The sequence below is a fragment of the Loxodonta africana genome, chromosome 25 (assembly GCF_030014295.1).
Source record: "Loxodonta africana isolate mLoxAfr1 chromosome 25, mLoxAfr1.hap2, whole genome shotgun sequence".
Lineage (NCBI taxonomy): Eukaryota > Metazoa > Chordata > Mammalia > Proboscidea > Elephantidae > Loxodonta > Loxodonta africana.
Genome location: NC_087366.1, coordinates 64,846,705 through 64,873,901, shown reverse-complemented (window position 1 = coordinate 64,873,901; position 27,197 = coordinate 64,846,705). Strand labels below are relative to the sequence as shown.

At 37.9% G+C, this 27,197-nt stretch overlaps 1 protein-coding gene across 2 annotated transcripts in view; it reads left to right on the top strand.

The window, feature by feature from the left end:
• Positions 1–27,197, top strand: part of PPP2R5A (protein phosphatase 2 regulatory subunit B'alpha) — a 96,472-nt gene that overhangs the window by 56,607 nt on the left and 12,668 nt on the right. For both annotated transcript variants that reach the window (XM_064276929.1, XM_010601748.3), the window contains exons 2-6: positions 4,252–4,448; positions 6,984–7,085; positions 19,768–19,860; positions 24,495–24,625; positions 26,013–26,072. In XM_064276929.1, coding sequence (XP_064132999.1) covers positions 4,252–4,448; positions 6,984–7,085; positions 19,768–19,860; positions 24,495–24,625; positions 26,013–26,072 — 583 coding nt within the window. The remainder of the gene's footprint in view (positions 1–4,251; positions 4,449–6,983; positions 7,086–19,767; positions 19,861–24,494; positions 24,626–26,012; positions 26,073–27,197) is intronic.

Genomic DNA, 27,197 nt, shown 5'->3' with positions numbered 1-27,197 from the left:
TGGTGGGCCACAAGCACCTTATTTGCATAGTCCTACCAGTCATTTTGTAGGAATCGTAAGACCATGGTGAGAAAGGCCATATTAAAAATGGTTCATTGTTCCACAGTGATAAACATTTATTAGATATAGGCCTAAAGATAACACACACTCAGGTATCTGAGATTGTGAGCCGTCTAGATATCCAGAGAAGGGGCACATCAGTGTACACTGACCTACTTAAGAACATTTTGTGGAGAATGTGAGGTTAAAGTTTATTCTTAAAGGGTGAGTAGGATTTGGAAACAGGAAATCTGGGAAGGGATTTCAGGTAGGAAAAGTATTTTAAGAAAGGAGAGAGTAGGACTGTTATATAAGATGATCATATACTGAAGTGGTGGGATATTGTATGAGTTTGTATTACTTTCGGCATCGGATGGAAAAAGACTAAAAAAAAAAACAAGTTTTGTTAGAACTGAGTTAGCCTGTAAAGGTATGCCTTACTCCCCCAAACCATCATTAAAATGGAATTTAATTATATTAATTATAAAGATATATATAATATAAAGACATAATTAAAAATACATGTCTTAATAAATAGTTATAGATATAACTGAGCAACTGAGAAAATTGTGGGGATTTCCTTTATCCTGTGAGATGTGAGAAGGATTCTTGTAGCCCCAATAGCCACCACTCTCTCCAGTGTATAATTTATACCCAATCTGAGAAGTGCATCAAGGTAAAGAAGCTTACAAAAAAGCTGAAATGTGTTCTAGTCTTTCAAACTAAGTGCCAGTATAAAGTGACATTATTTATTAATTGGAATTAAATATATATAACCATCTCAGCTTTAAGGGGAAAAAATCCCAGTGTATTTAAGAAAAAGACCTCTCAAGATACAACTGACTTCTCAGAGAATGAGTTAAGTGTTCAGAACGGTTGATGGTGATTTGTGGGTGAACAAGGATGGCAAACATAGAGGTATATGTAGTATGTATGCCAGATGGTTCCTCAGTGTCACCCCAGATAGGATGAGATTTAATTCTGGGGTAAAGATAACTGTTTAACATATTGCTTGGTATTAAGAACAGCTTTAAATTCAGTGGTCTTTTTTTTTTTTAAGGATAAGTCAAAATGTGCCCACTTAAGAACAGTGTCGTTAATGGTGACTGTATGAAACTGTTGAAATGTTAGTCAAAAAGGTGGTGTACTCTCTCAGTATTTCCTGGACTCTGAATTGTGGACCTCAGTCTTCATGTCGCAGAGGAGAGCCATTATTGATCCTGGAACGGAGGCTGTTACATAGTTCATGTCGCGGAGGAGAGCCATTACTGATTCTGGAGCGGAGACTGTTACATAGTTCTCTGTAAGGATGGCGTTGTCTTAGAAGAAGTCTTCTTCCAGAAATTTCTACCAGTATAGCCACAGTTAGGCTGCAGTAAATTCTTTTTTTTTACTTCAGAAGTCGTGCAATTTTCAATTCCTTATAATATATTCATATTTGTTTTATTTAAAAAATTATGTTTTAAATTATCATTGAACAAAAATGACCAATCGAAACGATGTGCCCTATTAGTCTTTTGACTTTGTGTAAGTGGGCTTAGGACATCTGACCCACTGCATTGTAACAGTATGTTATCCACATTGGCTTTTTAAGGACAGAAACTTGAATAAAGTTGCAAAGTAATTTCATTAGCTTTCTTCCCAAAGGAGTTAAAAAAGCCTGGGCAGTTTGGAGACCATGGTTTCAGGGACATCTAAGTCAATTGGCATAATAAGAAAACATTCTGCATCCCACTTTGGAGAGTGGCATCTGGGGTCTTAAACACTAGCAAGCAGCCATCTAAGATGCATTAATTTGTCTCAACCCACCTGGACCAAAGGAGAGTGAAGAACACCAAAGACTCAAGGTAATTATGAGCCCAAGAGACAGAAAAGACCACATAAACCAGAGACTATATCAGCCTGAGACCAGAAGAACTTGATGGTGCCAGGCTACACGCAATGACTGCCCTGACAGGAAACACAACAGAGAACCCTGAGGGAACAGGAGAGCAGTGAGATGCAGACCTCAAATTCTCGTAAAAAGACCAGACTTAATGGTCTGACTGAGACTAGAAGGACCCCGGAGGTCATGGTCCCCAGACCTTCAGCTAGACCAAGACAGGAACCATTCCCAAAGCCAACTCTTCAGACAGGGATTAGACTGGACTATGGGATAGAAAATAATACTGGTGAGGAGTGAGCTTCTTGGCTCAAGTAGACACATGAGACTATGTGTGCAGCTCCTGTCTGGAGGGGAGATGAGAGAGTAGAGGGGGTCAGAAGCTGGCTGAATGGATACAAAAATAGAGAGTGGAGGGAAGGAGTGTGCTGTCTTGTTAGGGGGAGAACAACTAGGAGTATATAGCAGGGTGTATATGAATTTTTGTGTGAGAGACTGACTTGATTTGTAAACTTTGACTTAAAGCACAATAAAAATTTTTTTTAATGAATATTAAAAGCTCTACTCCATTAATAAAATAACAGTAGAAAAAAAAAAAAAAAGCCTAGGCATCCTTGGTAGGTTATCATCTTTATGAAGATTTCTACCAATATCTTTGTATAAAGTAGGTACTAGTTTTGCCAGAATGCTCCTTAGAGGCTAGGATGGCGAGACTTGTCTCACATATACATGTTATCAGGAGGGACTGTTTGCTGGAGAAGGACATCATGCTTGGTAGAGGGTCAGCAAAAAAGAGGGAGACTTTCAACGAGCCAGACTGACACAGTGGCTCCAACAGTGGACTCAAGCATAGCAATGGTTGTGAGGATGGTGCAGGACTGGGCAGTGTTGCGTTCTGTTGTACACAGGGTTGCTATGAGTTGGAGCCAGCCCAAAGGCACCTAACAACAACAACAGCTTTGAATGGATGGATATTTTTGTTGTTAGGAGCTAAATACCAGTGTTGAAATGTGTGATTTCTTAAAATTTCATCTCAGTAGTTCAAAAACTTAAATAATTGAACAAGTTGTAGGTCCTTGTTTGTGATGTGGAAACCCCCGTGGCGTAGTGGTTAAGAGCTTCGGCTGCTAACCAGAAGGTCAGCAGTTTGAACCTACCAGGTGCTCCTTGGAAACGTTACGGGGCAGCTCTGCTCTGTCCTGTGGGGTCGCTATGAGTCAGAATCGGCTTGACGGCAATGGGTTTGGTTTATGATATGCAAGTTCAGAATTGATGTTATCTTTTGAATGTTGCAAACAAAAAGATTTAATAATTTGTTAGAATCAAATCAATATAATGTGCCTATATTATTATTGTCACAAATATAAGATAAAATGATAAAAATTTATTTAGTGCCTGTTATGTGCCATTATGTGCCATCCACTGTACTAGATACTAGCGATAGGTGAGTAGACAGACAGACAGACAGATGGGGAAGGAAGGGTATTCCAGGCAGAGGAAACAGTGCAAAACTTTCAGGGAACTTCAGCAAAGTACACGTTGGTACGTGCTGAGAGATGACTGTTGACAGGCAGGCTGCTGTGCCTTGCATACAGTCCTCAGGCGTTTGAACGTTATCCTCTAATTATTGGAAAGTCATCGGCAAGTGTTGAGTTATGGTCAGGTGGTTTCTTGTGTTAGCAAGATGGCTTTTGAATTAGTTGGGAGGGTAATTCAGGTGAAATAGTGGTTATAGGACCAGGCAGGAAGCGCAGTTAGGGTATCATCACTATAGTCTAGATGGGGATGTGAGGATCTAAATGACAGGGGGAATGGCAAAAAATAGATTCAGGATATATTAAAGAAACAATAACACTAATAATAATGAATTGTGGGTAGAGAGAGGAGGAAGAGTCCAGTGTGAATCCCACGCTTCTGGCCTGAGGATGTGATTAAATGGATACATTTCCTTCTTTTGAATTTATTTTCTTTTGTTTTTGAGAATATACACAGCAGAACATACACCAATTCAACAATTTTTACATGTACAATTCAGTGACATTGATTACATTCTTTGAGTTGTGTGCAACCATTCTCACCCTCCTTTCGGGCATTGTTCCTCTCCCATTCACGTAGACTCACTGCCCCCTAAGTTTCCTATGTAATCTTTCGAGTTGCTGTTGTCAGTTTGATCCCATAAAGAGATCTTTAAATGCACGGTGTTCAAGATGGCTAAATTTCTCATTCTAGTTCTGAGAGATTTTATGTCTGTGAATAGCTTCCGTAAAATGAATAAATACACGGGTAACTTGAGTAGGTTATTTCTAAGCTTTTCTCTGTTTGTATTATAGATGCCACTTCAAATGAACAGCAAGAGCTTTTCTGTCAGAAGTTGCAGCAGTGTTGCGTACTGTTTGATTTCATGGACTCTGTGTCAGACTTGAAGAGCAAAGAAATTAAAAGAGCAACGCTCAATGAACTGGTTGAGTATGTTTCAACTAATCGTGGTGTAATTGTTGAATCAGCGTATTCTGATATAGTAAAAATGGTAAGCCTCTAGACTTATGTTCCTCAGATTTATATAAATTCAAGTAAGATCTGAGGTGTAATTAGGAATTCATGAGACTGATTTTTAGTAAATGTACAATAATTAATGTACGCAAAAGAGTATTTTTCAAAGTAGTCCATTTGAAAAATTATCCACCCATTCCAGTGATGCTGTCATTGCTTATAAATAGTCTGGGGATTCAGCAGCAGTGATGGCTGGCAGTTGCAGTACTGAACAGTACAGATCTAGAGCTTAGGAAAAAGTTATAGGCTCAGATTCTACAGATTGATAATTATAATGTTATGGGGTGAATATCACTGAGAGAACTAAAGGAGGACGAGAAAGAAGAGCAGCGAAAACCTCTGGTCATCTCCACATTTAAGCGATGGGTAGGGGAGTCAGGTTAACATTTTTTATTTAGAGCATTTCAGTATCAGTGTTTGTAGATTCTGTAACGTTTGAACTGAAATTCAGAACCTTTAAGAACTAAAATGAAATACATGTTTGAAGTACTCATGTAGAAAATGGATTACTGCCAACGTCAGAGAAGTAAGGTTGTTTAGGGTACTGTTTATTAGTCATTCAATCTTACTCTCCATCAAACAGTAGAAATTTGTTTAGGATTTGTAATTTTTGTATTTTGTTACATTCTTACAAAAGGCAAAAGATTTAATTAGAGTGAACCTTTTGCTGAGTACATGATTTAAACCTAAGTGTTACCAGGATATGGATGCTGATAGCAAGTAAGTTGTTTTCGTTTTCCTCCCCTGGACTAATGTGTGTTCTGGAGAAAGATCTTAACATACTATTTGGATTTTCTTTCATATTGTACTAGAGACCTGTCAAAAGTTGAGGACTTAGGAAATCTTGATTTTTTTTTTTTTTTGAAAACTAAAATAAAACTCTTAAAATTTTTAAAAGATGAATTATAGAGAGAACATTAATCAGAATGAACCTGGCTTCCTAAACCCCCATAATAGCAAAAAGGAAATGACAGTTTGAGAATAAAAATACTGAATATTGATATATTTCCTTTTTTTTTCTTATCATAAAATAATGCTCAAGGAAAAAAAGCAATATTTCCCCATTCTTAACTGATTTCAGATGCTTTGTATTCTTAAGTTTTGAAAATTCTAGAGAAGATAGCCTTACTTAATCTCTGAAGTTTTGACTTAGATGTTGACAGTACTCAAGTATTTGAGTCAAATTATTTTGTAATTTTCTATATATTAATTCTGGTTTTCAGTTTCTTTGCCTAAGTACAAAGGTAGTTTTGTTTGTTTTTTAACTTCTGAGTACTTGATTGAATTTCTAGACAAGAGTAGAGCCAACCCACCCACTTAGTCCTTTAAAGTGCTTCTGTGTATTTGTTATATGTAGTTCATTTTATTGCTGTCTGCAAAGTTAACTACCTTTTTTTTTTTTTTTAACTACCAACAGTAAATGTGATCTCCGGATAAATTATCCCTCTAAAGGCATATATTTCATTTCTCAAAATCCATTTATGGCTTTTTGCTACCCTGAATTTTATGTCCGTGTCCCTCATGTACTGGCTCTGACTTCTAGCTGGTCAAGCTTTCTAAGTCTTATGGTGATAGTCACAGGCTGCTAACAGTGCTTTGGCCTGCCATAGATGACATTGCCTAAGAATACTTTTATGATTTGGAAATTTGCTGGCACCACCAAACATCCCTGATCTCATTCTCTATCTCCCAAATAGTTTATCCCAAATGACCAGTCCCTATATAATGTGGCCTTAAATATTTACTGAACCATCTGGTCTGTTGGTCTGTTCATTGTTCTTCAGATAATTGTGGTTTAGGACCACCATCTGTCCTTTTTTAGAGAAATAGAATATGTAGTTACTTTGCATTGAAATGGTGTGAAGGGTGGAATTATAAATACTGAATTTCATTGAGTCTAAAATGAAGATTCTCAGGACACATCCCAATTTCAGATAGGTAAAATTTTTTTTTAAGTTTCAGAGTAGAAGAAAACATTGAATTAAATAAATCATCAGGGGGTATTATAAACTACGTCCACTATAGCAGTGAAGTTACTCTATCCCTCCCCCGTCCTCCCGGTGTATGTATGTGTAAGAATGAAGGTGTTTAAAAGTTTTTTTGAGTTGTAAGGTAAATAGGTGGCTGGATTAGAATATGGGTGGAGGTGTGGAGAAAAGAAAATAATCAAGGATAGGTAGGTAGTAAACCTTAGTTCTTTTTCCCTGAAATTTTCTTTTTTAAGCAAAACATGGAAAGAAAAACTTGTAATTTATGGAAGAGAAATCCAGAGGAAGTCTTCAGTAGCTTAGGATCTGAAGAAGTAGGAGTTACTGGATAGAGAAATGAGAGAAACAAACAGATGCCTTTTTCATATCTGGAAGACATTTGCAGATTTTGAAATAAGTTCTGAGCTTACAGCCGTAACTTAATGTTATCCTTAAATAAAATGATCTTAAAAATATTTTATTTTGTGTTGTTGAATCCAACTACACAACAAAGAATGTAAATCTAAATTTATTTTTCTTTATAGATCAGCGCTAACATCTTCCGGACTCTCCCTCCAAGTGAGAATCCGGATTTTGATCCAGAAGAAGACGAGCCCACGCTCGAGGCCTCTTGGCCTCACATACAAGTACGGAGCCTAATCGTGTATTAACAGTTTGTACATTTATGGTATTCTGCTGAGATCTTGGCCTCACATACAAGTACGGAGCCTAATTGTGTATTAACAGTTTATACATTTATGGTTTTCTGCTGAGATCTTGGCCTCACATACAAGTATGGAGCCTAATCGTGTATTAACAGTTTATACATTTATGGTATTCTGCTGAGATCTTGCTTTTTTAGATTCTGAGTGCTGTAAAAAAAATTGACTTCTATTAGGTTTTCTTCCCAAAGTAGTGTTGAGAAGTCCTGTTTGAACAAGCTTTATTCTGTAGACTTTCATCTTCTTCCTTAGGAAGAAAGAATTACTTCCTCTAGAACTTATTTTTTTTTTTTAATGGCTTTTATTGTTTTGTTTTCCTTAAGTTTTTCTGATTTTGAAATGAACATATTCATTAAAGAAAATTTAGAGAAATTCTATTACCCAAAGGTGATCACTGATAATATTTTGGTTCACATCATTTTATAAGCATATATAGTTTGTATTAATGCACATACAAAATGGTGTAGCTAAGTTAGAATATAAATATACATTTTTATATGAAGCATATACACTAAATGTAGTAAACATTTTTACAGTTTTAATTTTAGCTGTTGTAGTGGGTATATAGTAGTATCCATTGTGGTTTTGATTTGCATATTCCTGATGACTGATGATGTCAGACATCTTTTCTTGTGCTTATTGGACAATGGTACATCTTTTTTTTATAACATTCGTTCAAATCTTTTGTCCTTTTTAAAATTGGTTTGTCTTTATTATGAGAGTTGTTAGAGCTCTTTATATATTCTGATGCTAAGTCTTTTGTCAGACAAATGATTTTGCAAATATTTTCTCCCATTCTGTGGATTGTCTTTTTACTTTCTTAGTGGTGCCCCTTGATGCACAAAAGTTTTTAATTTTGATGAAGTCCATTTTATCTTTTTTCTTTTGTCATTTGTGCTTTTGCTGTCATGTCTAAGAAACCACTCCCTAACCCAAGGTTATGAAGGTTTTCTCTTAGTTTTCTTGGAAGAGTTTTATAATTTTAGCTCTTACATGTAGCTCTGTGATCCACTTAGAGTTTATTTTTGCGTATAGTGTGAGGGAAAGGTCCACATTCACTCTTTTGCATGTAGAGACCCAGCTGTTTTAGGAACATTTGTTGAAAAGACTGTCCTTTCCTCATTGAATTATCTTGGTACCTTGTTGGAAATCAATCAACCATAAACGTGAGGGGTTCTTTCTGGCCTGTCAGTTTTGTTCCATTGATGTAGATCACTATTCCTTTGCCTTTATCACAGTCTTGATTACTGTAGCTTTGTGTAGTAAGTTTTAGAATAAGTAATTGTGAGTTTCCAACTTTGTTTTTCTTTTTCAAGATTGTTTTGGGTATTCTGGGTGCCTTCTATTTCCATATGAATTTTGGAATTAGCTTGTCAATTTCTGCAAAATAGCTGGCTGGGATTTTGATAGGGATTATATTGAATATGTGTCCCCTGCTGCATTGCTGAACTTATTAGCTCTAATTAATATTTTAGTTGATTCCTTGGGATTTTCCATATACAGGATCATGTCATCTGTGAATAATTTTACTTCTTCCTCCCCAGTGAGATGCCTTATGTTCTATTTCTTGCCTTATTGCCCTGGCTAGAACCTCTAGTAGTGTTGACTGCAAATGGCAAGAGCAGACGTCTTTGTCTGGTTCCTGATCTTAGGGAGAAAAGAGTTCAGTCTTGTACCACTAAGGATGGTATTGACAGTGGCTTTTTCATAGATGTCCTTTATCAGATTGAAGAAGTTCCCTCTTACTCCTAGCTTGTTGAGTGCTTTTATCATAAAAGGGTGTTAGATTTTGTCAAATACTTATTCTGTGTCTATTAAGATGATCATGTGGTTTTTGTCCTTTATTCTTGTGATGTGGTATATTACGTTGATTGGTTTTCAGATGTTGCATCAGCGTTGCACTCCTGGGATAAATCCCACTAGTCCCTGTGTGTGACCCTTTTCTGTGTTGCTGAATGCAGATATGATTTACTGATAATGTTGTTGAGGACTTCTACGTCTGTAGTCATGAGGGTGTTGTCTGTAGATTTCTTCTCTCGTGGTGGTTTCATGTGGTTTTGTTAGCAGGTTAATTCTGGCCCCTTAAAATGAGCTGGAAAGTGTTCTCTCCTCTTCTGCTCTTTGTAAGAGTTTGTGAAGAGTTGATATTCTTTTTTAAATGGTAGGATTCACTGGTGAAGGGTTTTCGTTTTGTGGGAAGGTTTTAAATTACTAACTCAATCTTTTGTTATAGGTCTTTTCCATTACCTATTTCTTCTTGAGTCAATATTGGTAGTTTGTATCTTTCTGGGAATTTGTTCATTTCATATGAGATATCTAATTTGTTAGCATATTGCTATTGTTCACAGTGTTCCGTTATAGTCCTTTTTATTTCTGTAAAGACAGTAGTGATACTCTCTTTTTGAATGATTTTAGTAATTTGAGTTTTCTCTTTTTTTTTCCCCCATGATCAGTTTAGACAAAGGTTTGTTTATTTTGTTGAGCTTTTCAAAGAACCAACTTTTGGTTTTTGTTGATTCTCTCTGTTGCTTTTCTTTCCTCTATTTCATTTATTTCCACTATAATCTTTTATTATTTCTTTCCTTACACTTAAATTGGTTTTAAGGAGCCCTGATGGTGCAAGCAGTTAAGCAGTTGACTGCTAACTGAAAGGCTGGCATTTCCAGACCACGCAGCGGCTTCATGGGAGAAAGGCTGGTACCTGCTTCTGTAAAGATTACAGCCTAGGAAACCCTAGAGGGCAGGATTACTGTGTCACATGGGGTCGCTGTGATTCAAAATCGACTCAGTAGCACTTTTAACAGCAACAACTTTGGTTTGAGTTTGCTATTCTTTTTCGTCAGGTAGAGAGTTAGGTTATTCATTTGAGATCTTTTTTGATACACGTACAGCTGTAGATTTCCATTTAAGCACTGCTTCAGCTACATTCCCTAAGGATTTTTTTTTCACTTATTTTTACTGTGATAAAATACGTTTAGCATAACATTTACTATTTTAACCATTTCAAAGTATGCAATTTAGTGATTTTAAGTACATTCATATCATTGTGCGGCCATCACCACCGTCTAGTTCCAGAACTTTTTCATCACCTAAACAGAAACTCTGTTTTTTCAGAAGTAAATTATCAGGCCTTTCTTTCAAGGCGCCTCTGATAGACTCAAACCCCAACCTTCCGGTTAGTGACCAAGCACATTAACTGTTTGCACCACCCAGAAACTGCTGCCACTTCCTGTAAACCAGAACCAAACCCATTGCTGTTGAGCCGATTCTGACTCATAGCGACCCTGTAGGACAGAGTAGAACTGCCCCATTTGGTTTCCAGGGAGTGGCTGGTGGATTCAAACTGCCAACCTTTTGATTAGCAGCCGCACTCTTAACCATTGTGCTGCCAGGGCCCCTGGCACTTACTGTACCTCTAAATAAAATGAAAGCAGGGCCCCAGGATTAGTGAAAGGTGATAAAATTTTAAGATTTATCAGCACAGTAGAGCATACAGAATTAGAAAACTGGAAGTGGTAGACTATTTTTGATGGTATACAAGTTCATCTGAAATTTCTTGTCATTGTTGGTTTAAAATTAATGATAGTATATTTAATAATGCAGTGGTTTTATAAGCAAGAAATTGTCATTAACTGACAAGTTACCTTTTTTTTTTAATCACATGCAATTAGGTAGTCTGAAAAAGTCCCTTCAGTCTTTGAATTTTTAAAGTAAAAATAGTTTTTGATTAGGATATTTTTATATGCCTGTGGAAATTAACAGTTGAAATTCAGCCAGATAAGCAATATGCTTCCCAGTTTTTACTGGTATGATTCGAAGTTTCATTTAAATTTCCTGAAATCAGTGGTTCTTAACATTTTAGGAGATGAGTCACTTTCAAAATACGATTTTAAAAAATGGTTTTTATGTCAAGATAAATCACAGCAATACACAAGACATTTTAATACTTCTGTGGTCCCCTGTTTTCAGTAGACTCCCCTGGCAGACTACTTCTGAGAAGAATTACCTAGTGAAAACCTTATAAATAGCAGCAGAAATTGATACAGTGCCAAAAGATGAGCCCTTTGGGTTGAAAGGCATTCAAACTACGACTTACAAAGAGCTTCCTCCTCAAAGTAGAGTCGATTGTAATAATGTGGATGAGGTCAAGCTTTCAGGACCTTCATTTGCTGATGTGGCATGACTCAAAATGAAAAGAAACAGCCACAAACATCCATTAGCAGTCAAAACATGGAATGTGTGAAGTATGAATCTAGGAAAATTAGGAGTCATCAAAAATGAAATGGAACGCATAAACATCGATCTACTAAGCATTAGTGAGCTGAAATGAACTGATATTGGCCATTGTGAATTGGACAATCATATGGTCTACTATGCCAGGAATGACAGCTTGAAGAGGAATGGCATTGCATTCATCACCTGAAAGAACACTTTAAGATCTATCCTGAAGTACAGCAGGGCCAGTGATAGGATAGTATCCACATGCCTACAAGGAAGACCAGTTAATATGACTATTATTCAAATTTATGTACCTACCACTAAGGCCAAAGATGAAGAAATTGAAGATTTTTTACCAACTCCTGCAGTCTGAAATTGATCGAACATGCAATCAGGATGCATTGTTAATTACTGGTGATTGGAATGTGGATATTGGAAACAAAGGAGGAGGAAGAGTTGCTTGGAAATATGGCCTTGGTGATAGCACGATGCTGTAGATCGTGTGATAGAATTTTGCAAGACCAACGACTTCTTCATTGCAAATACCTTTTTTCACCAACATAAACGGCACCTATACACATGAACCTCAGAAGATGGAATACACATGAATCAAATCGACTACATTTGTGGAAAGAGATGATGGAAAAGCTCAATATCATTTGTCACAACAAGGCCTGGGGCCAGCTTCAGAACAGACCATCAATTGCTCATATGCAAGTTCAAATTAAAGCTGATAAAACTTAGAACAAGTCCACGAGAGCCAAAATACGACCTTGAGCATATCCCACCTGAATTTAGAGACCATCTGAAGAGTAGATTTGACACGTTGAACACTAATGACCGAAGACCAGATGAGTTGTAGAAGAACATCATACGTGAAGAAAGTAGGAGATCATTAAAAAGGCAGGAAAGAAAGAAAAGAACAAATGGCCGTCAGAAGAGAGTTTGAAACTTGCTCTTGAACATAGCTGAAGTCAAAGGAAGAAATGAAGTAAAAGAGCTGAACAGAAGATTTCAAAGAGCAGCTTGAGAAAACAAAGTATTATAATGACATGTACAAAGACCTAGAGATAGAAAACCAAAAGGGAAGAACACACTCGGCATTTCTCAAACTGAAAGAACTGAAGAAAAAATTGAAGCGACAAGTTACAATACTGAAGGATTCTACGGGGAAAATATTAAACGACACAGGAAGCATCAAAAGAACATGGAAGGAATACACAGAGTCACTATACCAAGAAGAATTGGACAGCATTCAACCATTTCAGGAAGTAGCATATGATCAGGAACCAATGGTGCTGAAGGAAGAGGTCCACACTGCACTGAAGGCACTGGCGAAAAACAAGGCAGAATAAAAATTGAGATATTTAAACAAACGGATGTAGCTCTGGTGATACTCACTTGTCTCTGCCAAGAAATTTGGAACACACATACCTGGCTAGGTGACTGGAAGAGATCTATATTTATGTCTATTCCCAAGAAAGGTGATCGAACCGAATGTGGGGATTATTGAGCAATATCATTAATATCACACACAAGTAAAATTCTGCTGAGGATCATTCAAGAGTGGCTGCAGCAGTGTATCAACAGAGAACTGCCAGAAACTCCAGCCGGATTCAGAAGAGGAACCAGGGATATCATTGCTGATGCCAGATGGATCCTGGCTGAAAGCAGAGAATACCAGAAAGATGCTTACCTGTGTTTTATTGACCATGCAAAGGCATTTGACTATGTGGATCATAACAAATTATGGATAACACTCTGAAGAATGGGAATTCCAGAACACTTAATTGTGCTCATGGGGAACCTGTACATAGATCAAGAGGCAGTTGTTCGGATAGAACAAGGGGATACTGTGTGGTTTAAAGTCAGGAAAGGTGTGTGTCAGGGCTGTGTCCTTTCACCATACTTAGTCTGTATGCTGAGCAGATAATCTGAGAAGCTGGACTATTTGAAGAAGAACGGGGCATCAGGATTGGAGGAAGACTCGTTAACTGCCTGTGTTATGCAGATGACACCACCTTTGCTTGCTTAAAGTGAAGAGGACTTGAAACACTAACAGTATGGATTACACCTCAACATAAAGAAAATAAAAATCCTCACAAGGGGATCAGTAAGCATCATCATGATAAATGAAGAAAAGATTGAAGTTGTCAAGGATTTCATTTTATTTGGATCTACAATAAACACCTGTGGAAGCAACAGTCAAGTCAAAAGATGCATTGCATTGGGAAAATCTGTTGCAAAAGACTAAAGTGTTGAAAAGCAAAGATGTCACCTTGAAGACTAAGGTGTACCTTACCTAAGCCATGGTGTTTCCAGTAGCCTCATAAGGTTGTGAAAGCTGGACAATGAATAAAGAAGACCGAAGAAGAATCAACGCCTTTGAATTGTGGTGTTGGCGAAGAATATTGAATATACCGTGGACTGCTAAAAGAATGAAGAAATGTGTCTTGGAAGAAGTCCAACTAGAATGCTCCTTAGAAGCAAGGATGGTGAGACTATGTCTCACATACTTTGGACATGTTGTCAGAAGGGATCCGTCCCTGGAGAAGGACATCATGCTTGATAAAGTAGAGGGTCAGTGAGAAAGAGGAAGACCCTCAGTGAGCTGAACTGACACAGTGACTGCTACAGTGGGCTCAAACATGGCACTGATTGTGAGGATGGTGCAGGACTGGGCAATGTTTAATTTTGTTGTACATAGGGTCGCTATGAGTGGGAACCGACTTGACAGCACCCAACAACAGTCCCCTGATTGAGGCTCCGCTTAATATGTTGATGTTAAAAATCATTCCAGTAACTAAAATTTGGTTTACAGTTTTTAAATTTGGCAGTCAAATGGTCTAGGGACACCAGCCTCCAAAAAGCCCAAGCAGTTGCCATTGAGTTGATTCTGACTTGTGGTGACCCCATGTGTGTGTCAGGGTAAAGCTGTGCTCTAATAGGGTTTTCTTTCAAAGCTAGATCTCCAGGTTCCTCTTTGAGGGCACCTCTGGGTAGATTCTAACCACCAGCCTTTTCAGTTAGTGGTAGAGTGCTTAACCATTTGTACCACCCAGGGACTCCTCTAGGGACACCCAACCCCCCAAAAAACCCACTGCAGTCAAGTTGATTCTGTCTCATAGTGAACCTATAGGACAGATTAGAACTGCCGCATAGGGTTTCCAGGGCCATAACCTTTACAGAAGCAGACTGCCACATCTTTCTCCGCAGAGCAATTGGTGGGTTCAAACTGCCAATCTTTCAGTTAGCAGCAGAGTGCTTTAACCACTGTGCCACCAGGGCTCCTCTAGGGACACCAAACCAAAAACCAAACCTATTCCTGTTGAGTCAATTCTGACTCAGTGGCACCTTTTATACGAGAGTAGAACTGCCCCACAGAGTTTCCAAGAAGCAGCTGGTGGATTCAAACTGCTGACCTTTTGGTTAGCAGCTGCAGCACTTAAGCACTGCACCACCCGGGCTCAAAAACCAAACCCGTTGCCGTCAAGTCAATTCCGACTCATAGCAACCCTGTAGGACAGAGTAGAATGGCCCCCTAGTATTTCCAAGGAGCACCTGGTGGATTTGAACTGCTGACCTTTTGGCTGGTTGGTTAGCAGCCAGGGTTCCCTAGAGAACACCAGACACTACTAAATACTGTACCTAGAGAGCTGGTTTAGAATTATTCAGTGTACTAGATTGTGTTACTATTTAATTACCATCTTCAGTTTCTAGAGTAGAATTATAAAAGCAGCTCTGATAGATGAGATTTTAGGGAATTGTAGCACTGAAGAAATTTGTTCAATGAAAGTTTCTTTTCCTGTTATGAATCTGCTTTGTATCAGTTCACCTGGAATTTTTTTGTTTTGTCCTAAAAGTTTACATTTAGTTTATTAGATCTTCGATGTTAAAAATTTATTTGATAGGGTGGAAAATATATTAAATTTAATTGTTAATGAGGGGAACAATCATAGATTATTTCAAGACCTCTTAAATTTTTGTTACCATCGCTTTTCGGGAATTTTCTAAAAATGTGCTTATTTGCAGTTTACCTTTTTTTTTTTTAACCTCTCTTTATAGTGTAATAGAAATACTAATGAGCAATGGAATATCCTAAAGAGGCATAGAGGAAAAGTACAAAAGAAGGGCCATTTCAGTACTAGGAGATTGGTTATACTTTTAATTTACTAATTACAGCACTCTGTGGTAACTCTTAAGAAGCTGTTAACTGAACGGTTGGCATTTCGAGCCCACCCAGCAGCTCTGTGGGAGAAAGACTGGCAGCCTGCTCTGTAAAGATTACGGCCAAGAAAACCCTATAGGGCAGTTTTACTCTGTCACGTGGGGTCACTCTGTGTCGAAAAATAACTCAATGGCACCAACAACAACATGGCCATTATCAGTGTGTTACAATGATAAGCTATTCTTTTTCTTTCCAAAGTATTATTGCTTTATGTTTATTGGGTACCAGCAGAGCCCTGAGGGTGCAGTGGTTAAGAGCTCAGCTGCTAACCAAGAGGTCATCAGTTCAAATCCACCATAGCCGCTCCTTGGAAACCTTCTGGGTCAGTTCTACTCTATCCTATAGCGTTGCTGTGAGTTGGGATTGACTCAATGACAACAGGCTCTTTTTTTTTTTTTTGAAAGATAATTAGAGTTTTGGGTGCCATACTAGCCTGGAATACAGGCAGATTGTATGGTGTTTTCACTTTCTTTTCTTAATTATTTTCTTCAGTGGCACACAGATAATCAAAATTTAATTATGTAGAGTACTGACTAGAACGTAGACCCTTTTAGGAACAGTATGTGTTTTAGGGAATTGAATGCTCTTCTTTGTGATCCATGTAATTAGAAATTGAGACTAGGGACATACATATTGGACAATGTACACATTCACGTTCAAATAGCTCTTGACCAGATACCATATTTTTAAATATTTGCATGTGCTAAAAATCTAAAACACCAGAGGCCGTAGCCTCCTGCACTGACAGCGCAGGCCCAGAAATAAAAGGGAACTGCTTTTATCTTTATATAAGGATAAGGAACATTTTTATTACTTTGCCCTTTTAATTGTAAATATTATTATATTTTTAATTCTTATAAAAGAGCAGGAAGGGAAAAAAGCTAGGCTGACCATATTTAAACTATACAGGGTTCACGTAGAATTTGTTCTGTTTTTAAAGGTTTACAAAGAAAAAACAGATGCTGATAGAACTGAGATTTTGTCTGTGTTCTGGGCAGTGTTTTAGGCACTTAGTGTAATACCACCCTCAGTTCTGCATATGTTAATTCACATGTGATCTCTTCCTTTTAGCTTTTTGTATAAGTCTTATTTTCAGATGCTTTAATCATCCGTGCTTCTCTCTGTTGTACCTTCTCTGAAGGCTTCTTAGTGGTCACGACCAGATTTTAAGTACCTTAGGAAAAGTGGGAAACCCTGGTGGTGTAGTGGCTAAGTGCTGTGGCTGCTAACCAAGAAGTCAGCAGTTCGAATCCACCAGGCACTCCTTAGAAACTATCAGGCAGTTCTACTCTGTCCTATAGGGTCGCTGTGAGTCAGAATCGACTCGACGGCAGCAGGTTTTGGTTTAGGAAAGGTGTGGTCAGTAATTAATGAGAAGAATGGTGAAGTTACCCTCCATACCCCACACTTTTTAGTTGTCTTTCGTCTTTTTAGGATATTTCTTGGTGAGCATAAGTAGAGAGCCAACTATGCGCTGAACATATGTGAGGTTTGCCCATTTTATTAGTGAACTGAATCCATTGCTGAAGATGTCTGTTCTTTATTGTATGGCAGAGATACACGCAGGGAAACGTGCACCAATTCAGCAACTTCTCCGTGTATAATTCAGTGACATTGATTACACTCTCTAAGTTGTGCAATAATTCTTGTTATCCTTTTCTAAATTACAATTAACATTAACTCACTGCCACCTGAACTTCTTTTCTTTCTTTTACACACACACACGTATAATTTTTTATTGTATTTTCGGTGAAAGTTTATAACCTCCCTAAACTTCTTAAATAAACGTAACCTTTCAAGTTACCATTGTCAATTTGATCACATATTAATTTTTTTAAGAAGTGCAATGTTCAAGGCAAAGATTCTTTACTGATTAAGCAAAAACCTATTATTTGGTTTAAAGATGACTTCAGGGGATAGTTTTGGTTTAAGGCTTAGCGATTACCTCAGGCACAGGGCAGTAGTTTCAGGGGGTCATCCTGCTTCACTGGCTTCAGAAGGTAGATTCCATGAGAATTTGAAATTGTTTTATAGATTTCTCCCCTTTTAATCAGGATTCTTCTATAGACTCTTTGATCAGAATGTTCAGTAATGGTGCCAGGCACCATCCAGTTCTCCTGGTCTCGTGGCAAAAGAGGCAGTTCATCATAGAGGTAATTAGACCCTTAGGGATTGAATTGTGTTCCCCCAAAATGTGTTGTAAATCCTAACCTCCTTGCCTGTGGTTATAATCCTATTTGGGAATGGGTTGTCTTTGTTACGTTAATGAGACTGGATTAATATAGGGTGTATCTTGAGTCAGGGTCTTTTGAGATAAAGAAGAGATTAAACAAGTGAGCAGAACAGAGATGGGGGAAAAGAGAGATAGCAAGCCACGTGAAGATTACCCAGGAGCAGAAGCTCAGAAGAGACAACGACCTTCCTCCAGAGCCAACAGAGAGAGATAGCCTTCCCCCTAGAGCTGGCACCCTGAATTTGGGCTTCTAGCCTCCCAAACTGTGAGAGAATAAATTTCTGCTTGTTAAAGCCACCCACTTGGGGTATTTCTGTTATAGCAGCTCTGGATAACTCAGAGAGACGTGCGTTCCAGCTCTTCCTCTGATTCTTGACTCTCCTTCCCCACTGCTCTGGGAGAATGGAGAGCAGTTGTCGTTCCTTGGGTACACATACCATCTGATATGTTTTTGGTTTTGTCTTACCTCTGTAACTAGTGGATGAGTTTCTGGGCTATACAGTGACTTGTATCTGTTCACACTGTATGTAGCGCAGCATTGGACGTGAAAATAAGCACTAAGCTGTGCTGTCCGTGAAACTGTGTAACCCACCATGAGACCATGCTCACTCTTCTGAGCAGCTGTGATCATTTTGTGTCTGTGTCACATATGTGTCCCCAAAGCAAAATTATTTATATTGTTGATTAAGGAAATTATCTATGAATAAAAACTTAATTGGACACCAACCTCCTCTTTGTTTTTTGTTATAGTCTCTTAAATTCATAGTAAGTGTAAAAAGTTAGGTAAGCTAAGAATTATTCCTTTCATGTGGTTGGGTAAAGATGCATCAAAGAAAACAGCATTTACTCAGATCCCAAAAATTTTGTTAGCTTTAAAATATTATTAAACTCATAGTGGTAAAAATTTGTTGTTCTGTGGTGAATGACAGAGCCCAGACCTGGTAATGTTGTATGCTGTGAGGTCTCTGAGTTTAATGTAGCAACCTTTTTTTGTATGTGTATCTCTTTTTATATACCTTTTTTTTTTTTTTTTTTCTATATCTGGTCCAACTGGCTACCTAAATATTTATTAAATGACTTTTTACTTTGAGATCTAATCCTCCTTTTTAATTTTTAGGGAACCAGGTCGGTATGTTGTTTAATAGCTAGTAAAGGCATATTTGGGGCTTGACTATGTTATAATTTTAAACAACTTTATTCTGCCCTCCTCCTTGAAGGATGTGGTGTGTTCCAGGTTGAAGCAGACACCCTGATCTGGGGCAACAAGTGAACATTTGTTACTCCTTCTATGCCGCTCAGCACTCTTTAAGTGGAAGGCCTGCTGTGACTTGTAGTTTATCTGCTGTGCTACACAGCGTTCTTCCCTAGCCCGTTGATAACTTGGCTTATTATTTCCCAAGTGTGGATACCGCAGGTGGTTTTGATTGTTTTTAACTTTAGTTTTATAGAAAGACTTGAAGTTTTTAAATTTATTTTGTAATTGATACACTGCTCCTTACAACCCAGTTTACTTTTATCTGGGGCTTTTGACCCTGGATTTAAGTTGAGATAGGTTAGTATTTCACAGGAGAAGGAACATACCCCAGTGAGCGTGGGCTGCTGTGCAGTCTTCTTAATTAAATATGTTACAGGCATCATAATTATTTCCTAGTTCCTGTAGTTTAACATTTTCAACAGGTGATGCAAAGTAAGAAATCCAGAAATTTACCAGCTTAGGAGTTGTTGGAATTGTGATTATATATTTAGTTTAATAAAAAACAAAACAAAACCTGTATTTTAAAAAACTTAATCAACTGATCACATTTTGTAATGAGATCCAAAATCTCCCTGCTGTTGACACTTTGGGAGATGCATTCTTACATGAAGTGACCCCTTAGGGCAGGATTTTCAGGCATTATCTTAGTTTTCGTTGGACTTTTCTCTCTTAGCTGGTGTATGAATTCTTCTTGAGATTTCTGGAGAGCCCTGATTTCCAGCCCAGCATTGCCAAGCGATACGTTGATCAGAAATTTGTACAGCAGGTAAGGAGCTCTTACGTCTTCAGTTTTCTTATATCGTCAGTTAGCAGTCATGTGTTAACTTAGGATTAGAGCAGTTTAAAGTCTTCCAGAAAATTTAATTGTTTATTTCCAGTTGACAGCACTCAGTATTCTTGCCCCTTAGGATGAGAGTGAAGTAGTTTGAGAATACAAGAGTATTTTTAATCAAGGGTAAGCATCTAATAAAGTCAATCAGATTAAGTCCCAAATTGTCATAATTATCTGATAAAGACAGAAAAACAAGCCTTTCTGCAGTATCAGACTGAGAAAATTTAGTATGATCAGTTAATCTAAGCACAAAACTAAGAAAAAAGTTAAGTCTTTGAACTTGATGTAAGCATTGTTGACACATGTGACAGAGAGGGAGCAGGAAGTGGAAGCGCTGTCAGGCTTTGAGCTTTCCTGTCGTTAAGCAGCATTTATCTTCTCTTTCCCTTTGCCACCTTAGGCATCCCAGCCACCCAGTCTCTAACCCACACAGAAAATGGAATCTTTAACAGGAAAAGGAGGTAGAATTAAACAAACGTGGAGTTGGCTGGCCCTGGACAAAATCATGAAGTAGACCAAACCCTTCTAGACCCGTTTTCTCTTTTTTGAGATAACTTATCAGTATGTAGACCTCTTTAGGGTTTTGATGCTCTCCTCTCGTAGCGTTATCACTATTTTAAAGGAAGGTAGAAGGTGGGTAAAAACAAAAAAAGCCCAAAGCCATTGCCATCCAGTGGATTCTGATTCACAGGGACCCTGTGTAAGCCCAGTGCTGAGGCCAGGATGAACATCATTGCAAGGACCTCTCCCACCCTTCAGCCCTGCTCTGTATCTGCTATGACGGAGATTCAACAGGGCATGAGCTCCACATATTTAGGATTCACTTTCAGTCGTGTGTAAATACCTCCAGCCTCATATAAAGTATTCTGACTAGTTGCTGTAAATGTATTGATAAATGAAGAATATTAAGGTATGTCCTTCAGCTGCCGAGTAGCTCTTCATAAACTATATAAAGTGTGTGTTAACAGTATAAAGCACGTCAACCATGGAAAAAAAATTAAACGGTGTTACGTTACTTTGGTAACCGAAGTGAATGCACACTTACCGCCTTCTGTAGCTCTTGTATGGGTATACTAAGGAGGCCAAAACCCATTGCCGTCTAGTTGATTCCAACTCACAGTGACCCTATAGGACAGGGTAGAACTGCCTGACAGGAGTTTCCAAGGAGCACCTGGTGGATTCAAACTGCCAACCTTTTGGTTTGCGGCAGTAGCACTTAACTACTATGGCACCAGGGTTTCCTAGGAGGCCTAGTGATGCTGTATTCAATTGTGGTTGTGATAATAGGCTGAGGGGACAGGTGCCTCAGGGCTTTCTCAGTCGGGAAGTTGGAGTACTGAGGCTACTGGATTATTCAGTAGATTTTTAGGGGAGCAAAGAGAAATCTGGTAGAGTAGGACCCATTTTCCATCTTCTACTTCAAATGCCCGAGTTATCTGAGGTTTTTTTACTCCAAATGCCCGAATTATCTGAGAAGCCAAGGCTAGTCATTTATTTTTGGCAGCTTATATGACGATGCTTTCACACATCACCTGTCGACGGTGTTGTTGGTATGCTGATGCAGCAGCTAGTACATATGGTAATTCTCAGTTCTGCTCCTTGAAGTTCTTTGTGTGGTAAGTTTTAAGACTTAGAAGGACAGAATTTAGAAACTTAGAAATTTTAAAGGTGTATATTGGGACTTTCATAATTTCAAGAGAACAACAGAATTGCGTAATTCCACTTTATGTTCAAATCATAGAATTTCAGAAGAAAGGAAGAAGCTAAAATTTAGTGTTTTTATGTGCCAGATGCTGCCCTCACAGGCCTTTATGTATATCAGCAACTCAACCGTATTGGTGTGCTCACAGCTAGCAGGTGGCACGGTCAGGATCCAAACTAGACCCTCTGAACATGGTAGTAAAAAACCTTCTCAAAAACAAAAGCCTGTTCTAGTCGGGGACTTCCAGCTCTGTTGGCAGAACATGTTTATAAAGAAAATGTCCTACATCCTACTTTGGTGAGTAGTGTCTGGGTCTCAAAAGCTTGTGACATGTAGCTCAGTTGGCATAACACAGTTCACAAAGAAAATGTTCTACAGCCCACTGTGTTGAGTAGCATCTAGGGTCTTAAAGCTAATGAACAGCCATCTAAGATACCCCACTGGTCTCACCCCATCTGGAGCAAAGGAGAACGAAGAAAACCAGAGACACAAGGGAAAAGATGAGTCCAAAGGACTAATGGAACACATGCATCATGGCCTCCACCAGACTGAGTCCAGCACAACTAGACGGTGCCCGGCTGCCACCACTGAGTGCTCTGACAGGGGTCACAGTAGAGGATCCCAGACAGAGCTGGAGAAAAATGTAGAACAAAATTCTAACTCACCAAAACAAATACCAGACTTACTGGTCTGACAGAAATTAGAGAACCCCTAAGAATATGGCCCTGGACACCCTTTTAACTCAGTACTGAAGTCACTCCTGAGGTTCACCCTTCAGCCAAAGATTAGACAGGCCCATAAAACAAAACGAGACTACATGGGCACCTGAGCCCAGGGGCAAGGACTAGAAGGCAGGAGGGGACAGGAAGGCTGGTAATAGGGAACCCAAGATCGAGAAGGGAGAGTGTTGACATGTCGTGGCGTTGGCAACCAGTGTCACAAAACAATATGTGTATTGTTTAATGAGAAACTAATTTGCTCTGTAAACCTTCATCTAAAGTACAATTAAAAAAATTTTTGTTCAAAAGAAAAAAATCTGTTCTAGTCTTCCTCATTTTATCAGTGAAGAAACAGGCTTGGAGGTATGAATTTTCCTTAAAAGTGCAAAAAAAAAAAAATTGTTGCTAACAACTGTTAGTCTAGTTTAGTATTTTTCCTCAGAGTATCAACTTCTATTAAATTATATGAAGACAGTAGCAGTTTAGGGCACCTTTTATTAATAATGCAGTCGTATCTTCCAAATAAGCCCAACATAGAAACTTGAATTTGAGTGTCTTCAGTAGTTTAGCCATTTTTAATTAGAGTAATTTGAACTGAATTTGTTAGATACATCAACAGAAATTTCACACTCCGTGGATATTTTTTGCTGGAGCCTCATGAAGTACCTTAATAACCCGGCAAACAAAGAATGCAAACTGTGAGCAAGGGTCCTGTTTGTTGTTGTTAAATTGCCATCCAGTCAGTTCCAACTCGCAGAGCTGCTCCGGAAGGTTTTCAAGCCTGTGGCCTTTTGGAAGCAGATCGCCAGACAGGCCTCTGGGTGCGTTTAAACTGCCAACCTTTCAGCTAGTAGTTGAGTGCTAAAATGTTTGCACCACCCAGGGATAAATAAGTACAACTGAAGTCATGACTGGAGTCCCAAGATGGTACAAGCAGTTAACATGTTTGGCTGCTAACTGAAAGGTTGAGGGTTCGACTCCACCCAGAGGCACCTTGGAAAAAACGTGTGGTGATGATATGCTTCTGAAAAATCACCCATTGGAAACTGCTTGGAGCATGTTTTGTCCCTGACACACATGGGGTTGCCATGAGTCAGAATGGAATCGACTCGATGGCAACTAAGTCATGACCGCCCTTAAAAGATACCCACTCTAGTAGGTGAGATGGACATGTAAACAATTAGAAACAATTCAAGACAGAACAGAATACATACTTCTGAGGAGGTTCCAGGCTCTCCATCTTTAGTTAGCAGCACCAGAGTGCAGAACATAAACTTGGCTGGTGTCTTCATAGCTATTTTTGTTCTATAAGGAGAGATTACTTTGTATTTTTTCCTTTTGAAAAACTTCATGTTTCATATTAAAAGACTGTAGTACTTTACGTTTTGAAAGGTCTGCTTAGCCAGCCTCTGCAGAAGAGTGGAGGTAGCTGTAGGAGAGCAGTAATTTGGGCAGTTTGAGCTGTTTGGAATTTTGCAGCCATTTGCTAAGCTGACCAAATAAAAATCTGTGGTCTCATCTTTTATTTCGGCGTTATTTCATGTACGATTTCTACTCTATTGGCATCTGTCTGCCAGTATTTTATCCTAAAAACTGAAAATTAGTTTTTTGAGCTATTATTATTAGTATGGTGACTCTCGTGTTTTTTTTTTTAGTGTAAAATCATTAAAAAAAAAAACAGATTTTATAAATTTTTTTTAAACATTTACAGGTACGTATTTTTTAAAACATCATTTGTTTAAGGATTTGTAGTCTAGAAGCTTAAGATTTTGGCTATTGTTTTGGTCTACTATGAAAAAGCATTAACAGTCTCTTAGATTTCAACACGAAATTTTGAGCCGTTGATTAGCAGTCAGGAGCCAGATAGAATTTTAAAATCAAAAGACGAGGCAATAACGTTGACACTATTTGAAATGCTTGTATTTATTGTGTTTGTATCATTTTTTGAAATGAAATAAGTGAAAAGAAATACTCCCTAAGGGTTTCTTTAGCTTCATTAATTAGCAAGAACAAAATCAATCTGATTAGGCAGAATCTTTTTAATTTTTTTTTAAGATTTCATGAGTAATCTTAAGATCAGAATTAGAATAAAGTGAAGTTTTAGCTCGGTTATTTTTTAAAAGTAATTTCTCAGATTTTTTTTAAAGCTCCTGGAGCTTTTTGATAGTGAAGACCCCAGAGAACGTGACTTCCTGAAGACTGTTCTGCATCGAATTTACGGGAAATTTCTTGGATTAAGAGCATTCATCAGAAAACAGATTAACAACATTTTCCTCAGGTAAAGAGATCATATACACAGTTTTTCTTTTTTTCCCCTCCATGTATGAAAACTGCAAATTTAACTGATGGTATTTGAGTTGTTTTTAGCCTTCTTCATAAAACTAAAAATAGATGTCACTTAATTGTTTCTGACTTTCAAAAACTTGTAATGTATTACTGATCTGAGTGGATGGTAGTGATGAGGACAATTAGTAGGTAATGTCATTGTCAGTCATGTTTAAAGATCTATAGAGAGCAGAATGTATTTACTTATCTACTTCTTTGAAAAATTTTTTTTTAAATTTTGGACTGCCTTCTAGAGATGGAATCAACACAGCCTTTGAGTTTTGCATATTGTCATTCTAAAGAAGCAACTAAGCATCCTTTAAGCAGTTTATTTTCATCCTAATGTGGGCACTACTATAAGGTGTAGCGTCTCACATAGCAAAAATTATCTTCAGTTTATTGGTTAAATTAGAAAATAGAATAGGTGGAATGATTTGGGTAAAGGTAAATTTCTCTTTGTAGTGTTTTATTTTTAGATTTTTAAATCAGAAAAAATTCTTTTAGTAAGAATACATGTAAAATCAAATTATATTTTATTATCCATAACTTTAAAAATAGTTTTCCCTTTAAGATTGTGTGTGAATGCTTTTTAACCAATAGCTCTTGGAAGTACTTTCATTTGATTACACCTCCATGAGGCCTATCTTGCAACTACTTTATAAATGTTAATCTTTTAAGTAGTTGCTTCAGATCAGGAGATTTCACATTCACACCCACATTTCAGGGTTGTTTTGTTTGTTTTAATTGAAGATCGGGAAAACTAGGGTGGTATTGTAGCAATTAGAGATGAGTCATAGCTGCCTCCCATAAAAAGCGCGTGTTTCTCCAGCTCCCTGTCACCCCTCCTAGTCTACTTCAGCCGTTTATGAGACCTCTCTGGTCCTGCAGTCACTTGAGTCTATGACCCCTGCTTTACAGGTGATCCTGAACTTGAGGTTTAGAGAAGTTTTGATTTTAAAAAGTGGCTTTATTACATATTGGTCTCTTGGGTTTTACTATAAGAGTAGATATTTTCTATTTTGAAGAAGATTTCTTTGAGAAAACCTATCTTTCTTATAAATTATTAAGTAAAGTAGAATATTCCAAGTGAAACAATATTCTGTTATCTTAACGAATAGCATGTTTTAACAGTAGCACATGGGTTCAAAGAGGAAATAGACCTTCTTTTGTAATGAAGCAACTGATTTGGGAAAAAATAGTTTGCAAAGAAAACCTAAAGCATGCTTGTGTGTTCCTATAGTTAGTTGCTCCGTGGATTGATTTCTTTACCTGTCTTTTTTTCTCCTAGTTTATTTTTTGATGTTTGATTCCTGTTACATCTATCTTTATTTTAAATTCAGGTTTATATATGAAACAGAACATTTCAATGGTGTTGCTGAACTCCTTGAAATATTAGGGAGGTAGGTCAAGTTTTTTGTTCTTCTTGAGAATTAACATTGATAGTTTTATGTATTAAAATCTTAGCTGAGGTTGGAGAAATTATATTTTAGGACTTAAATATGGAACACAAGACATAGTTTCTCAACTGAGTTCTTATTATAGCTCTTAGAGGGTCTGCATGTTATAGTACTGCCATGCAAGACATCTGTTTCAGAACAGACTCCTGCTTCTGAAGCAGTGGCATGTTTTATGCTGGTCTCACCAAACCGCCAGACTCCCACAGAAATGTAGCATCTGATTGGGAAGAGATGAGATAAGCTGCAGTGAGTCTCTGATGAATTTTACAAGAATTCTTGTTCAAATGTTGATAGACCACTCCTAATCCATCTGTTCTTTTTAGAAGAATCTAAAGTCTTTGGTCTTTGTTTATGTGAATATTTTGCCTTCCTTATCCACCACATAACAGTAGTAACTTGAGAGAATTTTACACCTCCTTATTACTGCTTAGAAGATGATTTTCGTCTCCTCTGTAATATTTAGAGTTAGGAACGGTGTGCATCAGGGCTGTATCTTTTCACCATACTTACTTAGTCTGTATGCTGAACAAATAATCCGAGAAACTGGACTGTATGAAGAAGAACGGGGCATCAGGATTGGTGGAAGACTCATTAACAACCTGCAATATGCAGATGACACAGCCTTGCTTGCTTAAAGTGGAAGAGGAGTTGAAGCACTTACTGATGAAGATCAAAGACCACAGCCTTCAGTATGGATTACACCTCAATGTAAAGAAAACAAAAATCCTCACAACTGGACCAATGAGCAACATCATGATAAACAGAAAAGACTGAAGTTGTCAAGGATTTCATTTTACTTGGATCCGCAATCAGCTCCAATGGAAGCAGCGGTCAAGAAATCAAATGATGCATTGCTGTGGGCAAATCTGCTGCAAAGGACATCTTTAAAGTGCTGAAAAGCAAACATGTCACCTTGAAGACTAAGGTGCTCCTGACCCAAGCCATGGTATTTTCAGTCACATCATATGCATGTGAAAGCTGGATAATGAATAAGGAAGACCGGAGAAGAGTTGACGCCTTTGAATTGTGGTGTTGGCAAAGAATATTGAATACACCATGGACTGGCAA